Source organism: Trichophyton rubrum (genome assembly GCF_000151425.1).
Source record: "Trichophyton rubrum CBS 118892 genomic scaffold supercont2.7, whole genome shotgun sequence".
Taxonomy (NCBI): Eukaryota; Fungi; Ascomycota; class Eurotiomycetes; order Onygenales; family Arthrodermataceae; genus Trichophyton; species Trichophyton rubrum.
In genome coordinates, this window is record NW_003456422.1 from 391,782 (window position 1) to 407,336 (window position 15,555).

Consider the following 15,555-nt stretch of genomic DNA (forward strand, 5'->3'; position numbering starts at 1 on the left):
GTACGTGCGTGCCGCAGATGTGGAGAGCTTGAATAAAGGGGCACATTTTTTTGGGCCTGGACGAGACAGGTCAAGCACGCCTCACCTGGACCGCTGGTGCTGCTGATATGAGGCATCAGAATGCCTGAATCAAGTTCTTTTTAGCCGGGCCAGGTTCCTTTCCTTTTTTTTTTTTCTCTTCTTCTTCCTCCTCGCCTTCATAACCCCCTCCCCCTACCTCTCTGAGAGCCCTCGAGGAAGTACATAATATTCGAGATTTATGTGTTTCCTGGGTGTGTATTAGGACGTATGTAAAGAGATGTATTTTATTTGGGCCACTCCCTGGTCGAAAATTAAACGCTCGAAAGGACCATTTATCATCTCTCTTTCTCTCCCCCTCCCTTCGAACCCTGGCCTGCAGATAGTTTACTGGGGATTCGCTGAGCTTGGTCTCTGTGGAAAAGAAACGAGAAGAATGAAAAAGCTCCCCTGCCCTCCTCCAAGCTTCCGTTGGCACGTAGGACAAGAGGGAGGCCATTTCTTGCAGCTCTGAGTGGCCAACAGTGTCTGACGGAGGGAAGAAACCAGATGAGAACGGGGGCTCTCGACTGGACCGAGGGGCATATCCCTTCTTCGGGGTACTTTTTCGGTTCCGACGGGGAGACGAGAGAACGCAAAGGGAGCCGTTATTTCAATTATTCTGTGCAAGAGCTGGACCGCACAGGGCAAGGAAAGGGGACCTCGACAGTCATCCGCAAGCCACCCCTTTGGTGGAAGTAGTCAGATAGAGATGCACGGGCGTGATCTGTAGTCTGGATCGGTGACCAGTGATCAGCCGCCTACCCTTGCCTCTGCAGCAGGCGTTGACGATTGTGTGCAGGAGGTGCTACTGCTGCTGCTGCTGCTGACGATGAGACTGATGGGAGTCATTGGGCGCGGGCAAGGGCCGTTGTCTTGGTCTACGCCACAGGCAGGCCAGGAGCCGGGACAAGTTGATAGACAGGATAGACAGGGCAGAGAGCCCTTGTCCGGGTCCCTCTACCTTTGCCAACTGTTGCATTCGGCCCCCTCTTCGGTTCTCCTCTCTCTTCTCTCTCTCTCCGTCTCTTTCTTTCTGTTTTGTCTGTCTCTTCGCTCTCCGGTTCTGTATCTTGGGGAGTTCAAGCCAACGCTGGCCCTGCTCCAGGTTGGTGCCGCCGCCGCCAGAGCCAAGTCCGATAGTCTGGCTGGCTGCCTGGACGCTGATTGACGAAGCGAGAGAGCGCAGGGAGGAAGAAGCAAAGGGAGAGCGACGGCTAGTAACCGCCACTGTAGATCGATGGATCGGGGGTCACTCGTCGTCAACGCCAACACCGTCATGGAAAGGCGTCCAGCACCAGCAGCAGCGGCTATGGGCCCGACGATGCCGATGTCTATGTCGACGGCGGTGTATCCGTGGGACCGTGGGCTCTCCCGTTACATGGCCAGCAGCCGTGTCCGGTGCTGTTGCTGCTGTCCGGTGATAACTAGCAGCCGCGGTGATGGTGGTTCCTGTCGAGCGCCCCTGGCCGTCACGCAGGAATAAGGAACTGCATGCAAGCAATGGAGCGGACGCCGGCCAGTGGTACAGGCGACAGCGAGCTAGCACTGCTCTGTGTACGGGGCCAGCAAGCCTGGTCAAGGCCGTCTTCTGCTTCTCCCTGGGCGTCCTCCTGGTAGCTGGCGACTATCTGCTCGGTTGCATGTTGACTACGGTAGATACTTACGCGCCCGCCCCCAAATAACCAGCGTGCTGGAAGGAAATATATACATACATACGGAGTACATACATACATTATATATATATATATCGACGTTTCGGACGATTACGAGGCCAAGCACGGGGTACAACGATGTCCTTCTCGCTGCTCAGTCGCCGAAGGCCCAGGGGATGAAGAGCATGAGAGCAGCTGAGAAGAGCGGCCGATACCCCCAGGGCCAGCTGGCTGCTGGAGCCCTTCCACCCGCAGCGGTTGCAGGTTCTGTGTGCTGCACGACATGCATATGGAAGTACAGACCTTTTCTTCTTGTTGTTTCTTCTTCTCCGCCAGCTGCAGTCAGCTTTCTTCTCATGCGGACTATTTGCTCTCGCATGCTTTACCGCCATGGCTCCTCCATTGGCCGCTCCAGGGGCCATCTGCTGCCCCGGAGAGCACCAACAACGGAGGTTTTGATACTGGATCTATACGCCGTACAAAAACTTCCACACAGTTTGCCCGCCTCGTTCTCTGTGTGGTCCGGGAAAATACTCAATTGGCCACTTCTCTCGATATCCATACTCCTCGCCAGATCACCCACTTGTTGACAGCATCCCTTCACTCCGTACTTTAAACACATACGGGGTGTATATACACAACATTGTGGAGGGCCGTGTGTTTCACGCCAGCTTCTCCAGGTCTGCATTCCTCCTATATGCCGATAGCCAGCCTGTTTCCCGCTGCCGATCGCTAACTAATTCTGGGGTTGCATATTCAGTCAAATTCTGAGACTGCCCATGGAAGAAAATAGTTGCTGCAGCATACCACCGCGTCCGCCACTATGTTTCCAAGAGGTGTCTCGTTATATACCTTCAACATGCAGCCATGTATGTATTATTTATTGCATAGCTGGCTGCAGATGACATAGTTATCCCTATCTAGGGTCCCAAAACAGCTACGGCCAAACTACTGGTGAACCATGGGATGCTTCGTTTTCCTTGCACTACTTCAATTACTCGCATCAACTATAGGTAGGACTTGACCAACGTATATACCACCTGTTCCACGTGCGAGCCGCGGTCGACAACGCATCTCTCGGGGTGGGGAGACAGGTCTCTATCCTCAAGTCTGGGGAAGCAGAGAGAGACTGAGAAGAAGCAAAAAAAAGGGGGGGGCGGAACGGGAGGGTGGTCAAGCTTGCTAGACGAATAGTGAAGCAACCTTCAGGAGAGACTGCCAAATCACCGCTCACTGCGAGTTCCCCCCTCCTGGGCATTAGCCGAATCAATCATATGAACAGATGTCACAAGAGGACGGGTGCTCACAGCCCTGCTGTGTTCTTGATCGGTATACGGTAATTATTATCATTATTCTTCTTGTGCAGTATCTCTCCTACACTCCTACCGTTTCCTCCTTCTGATGCGCGTGATAACAAAGGTGATTAGGCTTCTCCTGGCCATGGATGATTTGCTCCCATAATTTCAGGCTTAACGGCGAGGTAATTTTTGTTTACCTTTCTCAGGATTGAATTCGGGCTGCCTTTGTCCGCCTTGGCCATGATTGCGTCTGATCTGACTTCTAAGAAATTGGGGCTGGTGAAGTTGCTTATTTGGCTACCCTGGGAGGTACATGGGCACAGCTACATAGGCTTCTAGGGGCTGCCTTCTTCCCAGGAACCCCTTAGTAGTCGTCAGTCGTTTTGTATAAGTCTCAGGTGTCATGGCTTGGGCTATAATCGATGCTCCTTATGCATGTTCTACCCATGAACGGCAAATAAACTTCCCCCGACCTCCATACGTGGCTCTGTTTCCCGGCCTCCATTGCCCCCCTGTTCACGATGAAGCCTGGCTCCTGGCCTTCGGGTCATCCTACACACCACTACATCATACATACGTCCTATCATACACCTGCCTTTTCCCTGAGGCAAAGGGGAAAAAAAGGATTCCACACCTATCCCAACCCAGCCCGGCTCAAGCAATCATACACATCTCCTTTCTTTCCCATCCGGCGAAGTCCGAGTATCAGACATACTGGAGTTCTCCGAAAAGACGAACGGCGAGAAAGGGCAGGGCTGAAACTCCCTTCCCCCTCTAAAACGACGGGATACAAAGGTGTTCAAATACCTGGTGCGCTTCTCCCTCCCTCCCTCTTTTCTGGTTCAGTCCTGCACGACATCTCGTATAATCTAGCTTATTTTGTTATAGGTATGAAAACTTGACCCGGGCTGTAAAATCCTACCTGGTTTCTTACGGGACTGGGATGTTGCTCCTTTGGGGGAATACATAGATGCGTAGCCGTGCATTTTATTTTGTTCTATCTTATTTTGTTGAGGCTCCAGCCAGCCGGCTGGGGTTGGTGGTGGACTCCGCTATATGGAGATGGTTTATCATACCTGGTAGCTGAACGGGTTATAAGACATGATTGTGAAGCTATGTCTGGTCAAATGATTCCACAGGGCTTTGAGCTAGGGCGATCTTGTGCGGGTTGAAGCCGCCTTAGTCGTGGATAGCCATCCTCTATGACTTGGTTGAGGACCAGAGACAAATATATATACATGAAAACGGTGTAATAAGTAGGAATATCTACCGATGAATACCGCAGGTTGGTATTCTTAAGTTTATGATAATATTATAACTCACTCTCACTATAAAATTTGCTTTCCCAATTTGACTGATATTAATTTAGAGTGATATGAGGTATAAAAACGGCCTGCAACAGCCAAATCAATTTCGCTAGCCAATAGAGATTATAAGACGAGCCACAATGAACAATGACAGGATAGAAAACAAGAACATAAGAGGATAAAAGTACACGGAAATACATTTGGTCATGTCTCGAAATAGGTTATCTCCTGGCCAGTATGCGCTCTTGGGCTACAGGTAATCCAAGGCACGGGCTCGGGCAGATGAAGACTCGGGGAGTGCATCTCGGCTACGGTACCTGCCACGACCGCGCGGAGGTGGAGATCGAGACATCGATGCCGACCTCAACCGTGACCTTGATCGTGACCTCGAAACAGACCGGGTTCTTTGACTTGCTCGACCGCGTCGCGGAGATGGTGACCGAGAGAAAGAGTAGCTACGGCCTCGAGCTGTGCCACGTCTGGGAGGTGTGGGTGAACGCGAAAAGCTGCGCCCCCTCGCCTTAGTGGTTCGACGGGGATGGGGTGAAGGGGATCGTGAGATAGAGCGTGACTCGCTTCTTGCGCCCCGGCGATACCGTGAAGGAGTAATGGAGCGAGAAGGTGAGCGCGAGTAAGAGCGTCTAGTGCGAGTATGGGTGCGGGGATGTGGTGATGCAGATGCAGATGGAGAGCGGGAGTACGAAGATGCACGCCTAGCCCGGCGTTGTGGAGGAGGGGTTGGTGATATTGACCTGGAGTAGCTTCTGCGGCGTCTCCGGGAAGGGCTTCTAGATCTGCTTGAGGGGGTGCGAGAGCGAGAAAGGGAGTAAGACGCAGATCTCCCGCGCACACTACGCCGGCCTCGAGATGGAGACCGAGAGCGGGAGAGTGACCGGGAACGAGATAACCGGCTGCGTGAGCTGTAGCTGGAGTAAGAGCTGACAGACTCAGAGTCTGATTCAGGGGCTTGTATGGCCGGCACAGTTGGCTTGGGTATATTTTTAAGGTGCTCACGCATCTCTTCGGTGAGAACACCCATTCCGATACTGGTAAAGTAGTTGATGGAGAAACGGGTGTTGCGAGGGTTATCGGTCGGGAATATCCCTTCATAGCTGGGCAGAAGAATCGGGTCTCTCAACCGTTCCTGTAGCTTGGTCATTCCCAGCACCTCAGCAAGATCCTGGAAGAGAATCTTGATAAAGATACGGCTACTTGACGTTGTCTCTTCTTCGTTGAGATGAACGATAGATAAGACATGCCAACCGATGGCATCAGAGCTAAGCATATGGCTAAAAAACCGAGCAATGTTGCGTAGCCTGTTCGTCTCATACCTGTGGATGGTCTCGTAGTATGTAGCAAAGGCAGTTTCGAGAAGGTCAGCCCATAATCGGTTGATTTTGGCGAATCGCTCTCCGATCAAACCGTAGAACTTGGAATAGGTGCGCTCCTGAGAGCAGCACTCTATGATCATCGATGGCAATTCAGATTCTTTGCCAGTAGGAAGGTTGATTTTCATCAGTTTGTGACAGCATTCTTCAAAATCAATGCTAGACATGATTGTTAGGTAAATGGTACGTCGCAGATTAACCAGGTCGGTGTTGCTTTGGTCTTTAATATCCATCTCTTTTTCTTCTTCATCCTCTTCCGCTTCAGAGCTTGCCTCTGAGTCGTCCTCTTCCTCGTCATCACTTCCTTCTCCAAGAATCTCAGCCTTAAGCTTCTTGTATGCCTCTTCGTGCTCCTCCCACTGAGGATCGAATTTAAAGATATTCAGCCCGTCTTCAACGTTAATCTCATCATCCAAACCAACACGATGTGTGATTTGATCTTCTTCTTCAACAAGATCAAGCTCCTCCTTGATGGCAGGGTTGTCCTTGAACTTATCTTTTCTGACCTGAAACAGAACTTCAATCATGTATTGCACACGCTTGTCGATATCTGCTTCGTGCAGAATGTGCCTGAATTGGTCAAATACGGCCAAGGCAATCGAACCGCTCATTTCCTCCAAATGTTGCCCAACTTCTCGTGTGAGCCCAACCGCGATCTCAACGCTGTCATCGGTAGGCTTATGAAGCAGCAAGAGTAATATCTGAGCAGCAACCATTTCATGTACTACCTGCTGGTTGCATAAGTGCGCAATAAACGTGGTTGAAGAAATACAAACAGCCTTGTCGTTGCGCTTGAAGGCCTTTCGGAACTGGACAACCAACCGATGTAAGAGAAGCTCTCCAACCTGAGGAAGTTTCGTGTTCACGATGGCAGCCATTGCAGCGTAAATCGGCGTAAACGGTAAACTGGCAGCCTGGGCTTTCATTATGCTGCGGCAAAATAGGCCACGGCCACGGACCAGATTTTCGCCAAACAGCTCGGGGACAATATGTTTGATGTTCGAAACATTGACTTTGTTGATCAACCCGTTTATCGACTTCTTCAGAGCCTCCCATGCCATCCGTTGGTACTCCTTGCTCGACTTATCGGTTATCTGAGCTTGGAGAGCCCGCAGTCTTGCAGGAGGTATATATGTGCCTCCGGAACGCATGTTCAAAAGCTTTTCATATTCAGCCTTCGCAGCTGCTTGTTTCTCCTCCTCAGTTAGCGGTTTGGAGGCCGCGGGCCTTTGGGTTCGACGAAACCTTTCTGCCAGCTCTTTTTCCCTCGCATCTGGCTCATACTGGCCATTCTCAGCATCATCTTGAGCCGGTGCACGGCGGCGACGATCTGGCGACGGTGAACGCGAGGTTGGTGACCGCTTCCGAGGGACGGATGCGCGCGGAGAATAGGAAACTCCTGGCGGCGGGGTTGGCAGACGGACTGCCGACTGCATTGCCATCGTTTCTGCCATCATAAGTAAAGAGTGACAAGCACTGTGGTGAGCAAGAAGAGCTCGCTGGTTGAAAATGTAGGTCCAACTCGGCTCAAAGATCGCGAAAGTTTTTGGATGATAACTACGTCACGTGATGGTTTCGATTTTCGATACAGAGCAAAAGCTGGCCTTCTTTAAGGTGTTATCTGTTCGCAGCACCGGGATACATTCTAATTATAGGACCAGGAAGTGAAAGAAGTGAAGAGAAGTAAAAAGAAGGACGGCTGAGCCCGTAGCCTACCTGATTACAGCCTCACTTTTACCTCTCGACCGTTGCTCTCCCTCAGATATGGTAAAGTTGTTCCCTATGCGTTGAAGAAAAGAGGAGCTACATGGCTAACCAATGCCACAGCTAGGCCAACTGTTTGGCTTTGCCATGCTGCTCGTGGCAACCGCAGTGTTTCTCTACTATACGGCATGGACTTTGTTGATGGTAAGTTTATAACTTGAGCTCTACTTCCTCGGCTTGGACAGCTAATTGACTGTTGTTTATCTAGCCATTCGTTGATCAGGGACACCCTCTCCATGATCTCTTTCCACCACGGGTTTGGGCCATCCGCATCCCAGTGATACTCACAATCCTTGGATCCACGGTGGTTGGCACATTCCTCGGACTCGTCATGATTCGAAGTAACCGGAAGAAGGCAGCGAAGGCCAAAGCTGCAGCGCTCAAGAAGAAAAGCTGAGCGAACTATCAAGAGTTCTATGACAGGCGGTTACACCATTATGACCGCGATTTGCCGATGAAGATACAAGTCATCTTCTTTCCTTGGATGGTTTCCTTGTCATTGCTACCCCCTTTCGCGACATCTTTGAAGCGGCAAAGCGTGCATAGATTTGTGTACGCATTCAATGATAAGCGGCGTTGCTCAAGGTTTTTTCTTGGTTTTCATAGTATTTAGGCTATTAAACAGCGGATAGGGAGGTTTAGAGCATTTCCTAGTTTCAAAACATGTTAATACATAATCATGTATGGAGTATATCTATATATTGGCCGTTAAGCTACCGTGTATATACACCCGGTTGTAGCTGTGACCAGGGATGGATGACCAGCAGGATGACCGCCCAGCGTGCTATCTTCACAGTCACCCATAGCACCACCACCACCACCACCACCATTCGCCTTTCTACTTCGCGTGCTCCTCCCACCGCCGTCTCTTTCTTTTCTCTTCCTTTGACTTCTCATCTTCCCCGTCTTCTGCTGCCTTGTCTCCCGCCTTTCATCTTCCCGTTTCATCATCGCCTGAGCACGTGAGAGTCTCTATCACGTGGATGATGAGTCATCCGTCAGGTGATGAGGCTGTTCCTGGAAGTTTGCCTTGTTTGCGCTGTCTTTCTTCCCCCATCAAGCTTAGCGCCAGCCCACAAAAAGAAAATAAAGAGGGTCCCGCCCATGACCACATCGGGAGTCGTGACTCTCACCCCAGCGGTTCTTATTTAGAGGAAACAGCATCGACTTCAACCTCAACTTCTCCCCCTCATGCAGCTCTCTTCCTGCTCAACACCACAACCAACCAGAGAACCTACCGGCTACTGAGAAACGCCTCCGTCCCAAGATTTCCAGCTTGCAGTAAGGCTGGCCTATCGAGCTATCTGACCCTGAGTGCGGCCTGCAGCTCCCGGCAAGGAGCTTGTTTGCCCCACTGTGATACATATCTTCAGCTCCCAGAGCTGCCTCGTTAACGCTGAAATCCTTTCCGCGGGTATACCGCGGACGAAGTTATTAGTACTTCCTATTGCTGTACGTACTTAACCGATGTTAAATCCCCGCCTTTCAGACCATCTGTACTCTTATTCCGTCCACCTTTTAAAGCTGACATTTTACAGCTGTCTTATACACGCAAATAACCATATAAACCATATTTCAGCAATATCTGTGATACTCCCTTTGTTTAGGAGATAAAAAGGACGGGAGACCCTCACGGAGGCGTTGTTTGGGCATAGGGGCTGCTGGGAACCCTTACGGCGCTTAACACGTCACCTTGTATGCCGCAAGCGTCTAACACCCGCCACCAGAGAAGCCAGTCACCAGCCCCTAGTAGCCCTCTTTCCCAACCACCACTTATATCCGCGAACGTGGCGAAGAAAAAGAAGTTAGCAAAGAGGCCGGACGATGCTGCTAGAGGCGACCATGATAGTACGACTAAAAGTGAAGCGAAGGCGATTTTTGATGAATCGTAAGTAAAACATATATACATACTGCTAATATTAAACGGTGAATGCTAATTTTTTACCCACAGGTGCGAACCTTCACCAATGAGCCAGTCACCTGCTCCCTCTATGCCGCCTATGAATCCGGCAGTCGGCCCTCCAAGCGCTATCGACTCACCGGCCTTTGGACCCTTGGAATCCTTCTCACCTTCTCCTGGTGAGCAAGATCTGGCCACGAGAACAGATTCGTGGGCACGAGCTATACCATTTGGGAAAAGTCCGCCAAATGATCCCGCAGATGGAGTTGAATTTGCGGAATCCCCTCCAGCTTTCACTTTACCCTCTCGAGGAGACGCTTACCGTCAAGCTTCTCCCTCAACATCTCCTCCACAGGCTCGACTTCGACCACCAGGTTTTGCAGATGCAACGCCAGCTTCCACGCCGCCCAACAGCCTTCCTCGGGATAGGCAGCAACGTTATTCTATCAGCAGTCATCGTAGCAATAGGATGAGTTTTCCGCCCCCACCTCACCTCCCACAGGCGCATTTCTATTCTGCACCGGACTTTGATATTCCTGGAGTGTTCCAATCAGGTTCCAAGCACCATCAGCAACCTGGGCATTCATTTTGTGCCGTTGAGCCTCTTCCCGGTAGCTCCTACAAGGCTGCCAAGACCGGAGGCAATGTGATCCTTGTGGGTCGAGACGGTGAGCTGGACGTTTTAGGAATCGAAAATTCACGAACGAAAATAATAGGATCTATTCAAGGACTGAATGGAAGGGTTATCGATGCTAAACTCTTAACATGGACCTCTGGAGCTGATCCTTTTGCGTCGATACGGCCGTTAGTTGCTCTTAGCATCCATGGGATAGTTCCGAAGGAAGAAAATATCGCCTTACCGGCTTCCTCTACCGAGCCAGAGCAGTTGGATTTCCTAACCGGCTCGTCTCCAAAGCAAACAACAAATGCAAGACCAGACATTCCCCTAGCGCAGACGAGAGTACAGATCTACTCTCTTAAGACTAGGGATCTCGTTTCAACCTTATTCGCTACTAAGCCTGTTCCGTGTGTCGACACCTTTCCTGGAGTTGCTCCATATGTACCTCCACCTACAGCCAACCTCAGAATCCTTGCCAGCGGTAATTTGGTTATTGTGGCATCTGGTACAAGCGGCGAAGTTATGGTATTTGGTGTTGCCCGTCCTCCTTCGCAGCCTATTTACCAGTGTATCGGAAAAATGTGGACGAATGTACAGCCAAAGGACACCCGAAGGTATTCCAGTTCTTCTGCCTCTACTGATACAGACGACCCACAGGCAGAGGCTTCGCGTACGGCTAAAGTTACGGAAATACCTGTTCTTTCCGTCAGCGGGCGTTGGCTTGCTGTAATCAGCCCAAATCCAAACCGAGTTTCACTTCAGGGTGCAGTTCCACCCCATATCACACCTAGAAAAATATATGGGGTTGATGCCCATACGCCTCCATCCCGACCTTCCGTTACGTGTGGTGTAGACTCTGGCGAGGGTGAAAGTTTCCTAAACAAAGTTGCAAGAGGCGTGACCCAAGAAGTATTTAAAGGAGCACGATGGATTGGAGACCAGGGTCTTCAAACTTGGAACAATTATTGGAACAAGGATTCTCAGACTGGTAACTCTACCCCATTACGCCGACCACAGTCCATGGACCAGCATAGCTTTTCAGCGGATATCTTACCTCCAACACACGCCAAAGAGACTCAAACTCCTCCATCGAACGAGCCAGACCTTGTCTCCATCTTTGACCTAAAGCTACTTGAAGATTTTCAAGATGGGAAATCCTCAAACCCACACCCAATAGCTACTTTCCAGCCTCCTCATGGATGCAGTTTTCTTTCTTTATCGCCAAATGGACTCATGCTACTCACCGCAAGCAAAAAGGGTGATATACAAAGCATCTGGGACCTGATGCAGATTCGCCATTGTCGATCTCGCGCTTTCCTTGCCGAAGATCCATCTTCTACTACCAAGTCCAACCCCCCTGCTACTCATGTCCGACAGGTCGCTCGGTATGCAAGGCTGACCACATCAACTATACGAGATGTCATATGGACAGCACCCAACGGCGAGCATGTTGCCATTATAACCAAGAAGGGAACAACTCATGTCTATGAAGTTCCGCCTGCTGCGTTCAGATGGCCGCCACTACGGCGGTCAACTGCTGTCGCACCCACAACGAATGCCGAATCTTATATACGTGACGAAGGAACTGACGATGGCCCTCGCAATGCCTTTTCGAGTGCCATGAAGTTGGTAGGTGAAACCACACAGCCGTTCTTAGCGGCTATGCGTGGTCGAGCTCCTAGTGTTGGTGCAGCATTTGCTGTAACCAAGGGATTTGCAATTCCGTCCGCTGGTGGTAAAGTTGTGGCGGCAGGCTTAAGCAAATCAGTGGGTGCTGCCACAGAAACCATGAATAACCTCCGATATGTGGGTGAAAACAGGCTTCATCCATCCAATTTTGCGAAAGATAGCATAGGTGCAAAGGCCGTTTGGATTGGTGATGAACATGGTGATGAACTATCCGTCGGCATCATGGATGGTGGATCGTTCAAAGTATACCAGGTCGGCAAAAGCTCTGCCCCGCCAAAGCACAGGAAGCGAACTCAACCATTTTTTGGAGGCAAGATACTAGAAGCACGCCTCCCTGCCGAAATGCAAAACCCCTATACCCATGAACAAACTATTATCCGAGGCCCTGACGCCATCACCGGTTCCTGGTCTGGCCCTACACACCATCGCCCTGGAGGTAGTTCAAAGATCAAGTCACCACCCTTGGCCCAAGCTGAGATCGAGACACATGCTCCGTATCAACCGTTCCACACCGACCGCCGTGTAAGCCTGATGGTTTACTCATCGAAGTACAGCGGATCCTCCAATTCACAGCCGTGGGTATTTGGAAATGCCATTCCGACCCATAAGATCCATTTACGCAATGTCACTCAGAGCGATACTGAAGATGGGCCCGATTCCGAAGGCATAGCCAAGTCTCGCGAGATGGAGAACCTTATCAGCCTAGGAGGTGAACATGTCATAATAACCACACGTCGCAAACGCGGACGAGGTCAGAGTGGGGATGACACTGTTGAGGATGGGTTTTTCGAGGATGATTGTGATGTCCTTGACTTCGCGAGGGATCGTGTTTGAGTAATACAAGCACGTTTCGAGCTTACACTCGGTCTAACGTCCATAGAGGAGATGGTCACACACTCATTCACACGCATTGGCCTTCGAAAGGCGTCAATAGTTTCAACACCACAGCTAATGTCTCTCGTTTTATTTTGCCTGTTATTTCCCCAACCAGCACCCTCTGCCTGCATTACCTTGACATATCTTCTCTGCTTTCTTTGAATTGTGGAGGCTGGAAACTCTGGAGTTGGAGGGCAATACTTCCATTTAAATAATTTTATCTACTGACATGTCTACACAGCTTCATCTTGATTTCTACCTTTGGTACCCGATTATTTTTATTTTCTTTTTCTTTTTCATTTTTATTTATTTTTTGACCCTCTAACTAGAACATAAACCTCTGTTTTCCCACCACAGTTTCATTGAGGCGGTCCCCTGTTCCAGCTTTATCCGGAGTTCTGGTATATGTTTTGCACACGTCTGCATGTGAAATGAGTATGCTATCTTGGATTTGCATACTTTACTTCTACTACACCTTCCCTATTAGCCAGGATCATATTTTTCGTTCACCTAGGAATTCCCTTTGTTGGTCTTTTTGTTTTGACTCAATTCTATTTGTTAATAATTCATTGTTTGGGTCTAGGGAGTTAATGAGGGCTTGTTAGATGGATGGTTCTAAGGCTAGGGGTTGATACACAGGTTACTATAAGCAAACTAGCTGACTATATAATAAACACAAATCCAATCAGGATATATATATATGATATGTATACATCATCCTCTTCTTCCTGTCTATTCTACTAAGCCTGTGACTACTGCTCAAACCCCGTTGGTCTCGTCAGCCCACCAGCGCTGAAACTCCTCGATCCTAAATGCCCGCTCCCTCGCCATCTCCCGTCCAGTAACTGTTTTCATCATCCCTTCTAACTTCACCAACTTATCATTAAAATGCTCAATCGCATCGTCCAAGTCAGGCTCCTTGTCACCTTCCTTGCCGGTACTCTTAGACCTGGCTCCAAAAAAGGTGAAACACCGTGCTATTCCCACTGCGCCAATTGCGTCTAGACGGTCTGCATCCTGCACGATGGCGAGTTCGGGATACCCGCCTTCAGGACTGATCAGACGCTGAACGGCACTAGGGTCTTTTATCTCAGTCGAGTAGGAGACGTTTGAAACTATGGTCTGAACTTTCTGCGCTATGCTTTGGTCTGCATGGTGGGATATCAGGGTATCGTAAATGATGGTGTTGGGGTTAATCTTGTGCTGGTTTAGTTTGTCTGCTGAAAGAGGTACATAGTTATCGCCAAGAGCAATGGTCCTTTCTCACCTTTGAGGCTCCGTCCGTTGGTTTGGGAAGGTATTTCCTATCAGCTATATCGTGCATCCAGGCTGCGAGAGTGACCACCGTTTCGTCATATGTAATAGATGGGTTGCGAGTCTTTTCTTCTTCGAGGATTGTCTGGGCGAGCCTGACTACGCGGGAGACATGGCGGACGTTGTGTGAAGGGTCGTGACCTGCCATATGTTTGGCTACAAAAGCAGATATGCGCTCGATGAGCAGCGCGTTGCTTATCATCTTTCAGTGATGGATTTGTGGGTAGTAACAAGGGACAATGTGTATGGAAATCGAACTTTTAGTTCTGAGCTCCAGCTTTGTTCTTTACGGAAGCTATTACTTTTTTTTTTTTTTTTTTTTTTTTTTTGTTAGATAGTGATCTATTTTGGAGTTGGTGGATCAAGATCAACATTTTGACATGTGGTTGTCGATTAATACCGTCGTTGAGCCTCATCATTACCGGAAAATCCATTCAAGATACGAGCCTACATACTTAGGATTGCTAGAAGAGAGGGAGTTGATAACTATAAACTATTTACCTTCCCGTAAGCAAGCTTTTCTGCCAATCTCTGTTGCTTGATCTGCTCTATCCGGCCATTTACCTTGTCTACTCCGTTGGTTACTCTTGAGAAATTGTACGACGATGCTCCGCATATGGAACCAGCCGGGAAAGACAGCCCTAAAGGTGAAGCTAGCATTTTCAGCCTCCGATACCAACACCAGTTATCCCCGTGTTATCCCCATGGGCTTCCCGTAGATATACATACATAGCTCTTCCTCGAGGGCTCGTCGTTGCTAATACTCGATATTTGCAGGCTGGGTTTCCCTCGCGAAACATTATATTCACGTGATTGTCTTCACTTAGTCAGCGCTCGGCAGAGATATCCGTATCGGGTTAAGCGCGGGCGTGCCTCAAGTTTGAGTTTTGCTAGTAATAACGGAGTAAACTTTATGTTGCTTTCTCCAAACTTCAAACGAACCTTCGTTCGCTTGTGTTGTAAATTATTATTACGGAGTAAAAGCGCCATTATTATTACTCGTATTATTATGGCGGCGCTTCAGTGACTGCAAAGACGGGGGCACGGAGTGTGAAAGAGGCAGCAGCCAAAGAGGGTGGGTGTCAGGTCTCGGTTGCACGACGTGTGCATGTGTGTTGTCAGCCAGCAGCGAGACAAGTTGCAGGCTCCATTGAGGGCATGGGCATGGGCATGGATGGCATGTTGATCATCTCGACAGACAGCGGATTTCCCTGCTTCTGCTCGCTCGGCAGCCTGTCCACCATCCATCCGCCAACAGCTCTCAGTGGCCTCCTGAGTGGACTCGAAACTCGGGCACACTGCTGCTCCTCCACCCATCCTGCCTCATGCAACCGAGCAAATAGTCAATGCGGTTCACCGTCCGCCGACCAATCTCCCTCTCGCCATGTAAGACACAGTCTCGCCAAGCTTCACACCCAGCCAGGGCATCAATCGAGGACGGCGCGATGCTGGGCCAGCGCCGTCCGCCACTGATTATTGGACTTGCCAGCCCTGCGCACCCCAGACCCCTTCGCATTATTGAAACTCTCCTCTGGCGACCTCGTGTATCGGCTGATACGCGTATCTTACCAGGCGCCTGGTCCTGTTTCAGAGCTGGCGCCGCTCTCAGCCAATCGACGAGCTGCGCTGCTGCCCCGCGGCCCCCACTCATCGCCAGGGGCAGCTCGGTAATTACCAATATCGTATCG

General features: G+C 50.0%; 4 protein-coding genes across 4 annotated transcripts; 2 read left to right on the forward strand and 2 right to left on the reverse strand.

The window, feature by feature from the left end:
* Positions 1-3,768: 3,768 nt before the first annotated feature.
* Positions 3,769-7,147, reverse strand: TERG_06140 (pre-mRNA-splicing factor cwc22; the record flags this gene model as incomplete). The annotated part of the gene is made up of 1 exon (XM_003233094.2): positions 3,769-7,147. The coding sequence occupies one exon, from the start codon at positions 7,145-7,147 to the stop codon at positions 4,568-4,570; it is 2,580 nt and encodes an 859-aa protein (XP_003233142.1). The 3' UTR covers positions 3,769-4,567.
* Positions 7,148-7,523: 376 nt separating this feature from the next.
* TERG_06141 (uncharacterized protein) lies at positions 7,524-7,866 on the forward strand (the record flags this gene model as incomplete). Its single annotated transcript, XM_003233095.2, has 2 exons — positions 7,524-7,613; positions 7,678-7,866. The coding sequence occupies 2 exons, from the start codon at positions 7,524-7,526 to the stop codon at positions 7,864-7,866; spliced, it is 279 nt and encodes a 92-aa protein (XP_003233143.2).
* Positions 7,867-9,436: 1,570 nt separating this feature from the next.
* On the forward strand, positions 9,437-12,511 carry TERG_06142 (uncharacterized protein; the record flags this gene model as incomplete). Its single annotated transcript, XM_003233096.2, has 1 exon — positions 9,437-12,511. One exon carries the CDS (start codon positions 9,437-9,439, stop codon positions 12,509-12,511), a length of 3,075 nt encoding a protein of 1,024 aa, XP_003233144.2.
* An 801-nt stretch (positions 12,512-13,312) lies between these two features.
* TERG_06143 (uncharacterized protein) lies at positions 13,313-14,069 on the reverse strand (the record flags this gene model as incomplete). The annotated part of the gene is made up of 2 exons (XM_003233097.1): positions 13,313-13,750; positions 13,821-14,069. The coding sequence occupies 2 exons, from the start codon at positions 14,067-14,069 to the stop codon at positions 13,313-13,315; spliced, it is 687 nt and encodes a 228-aa protein (XP_003233145.1).
* Between the last annotated feature and the right edge of the window lie 1,486 nt (positions 14,070-15,555).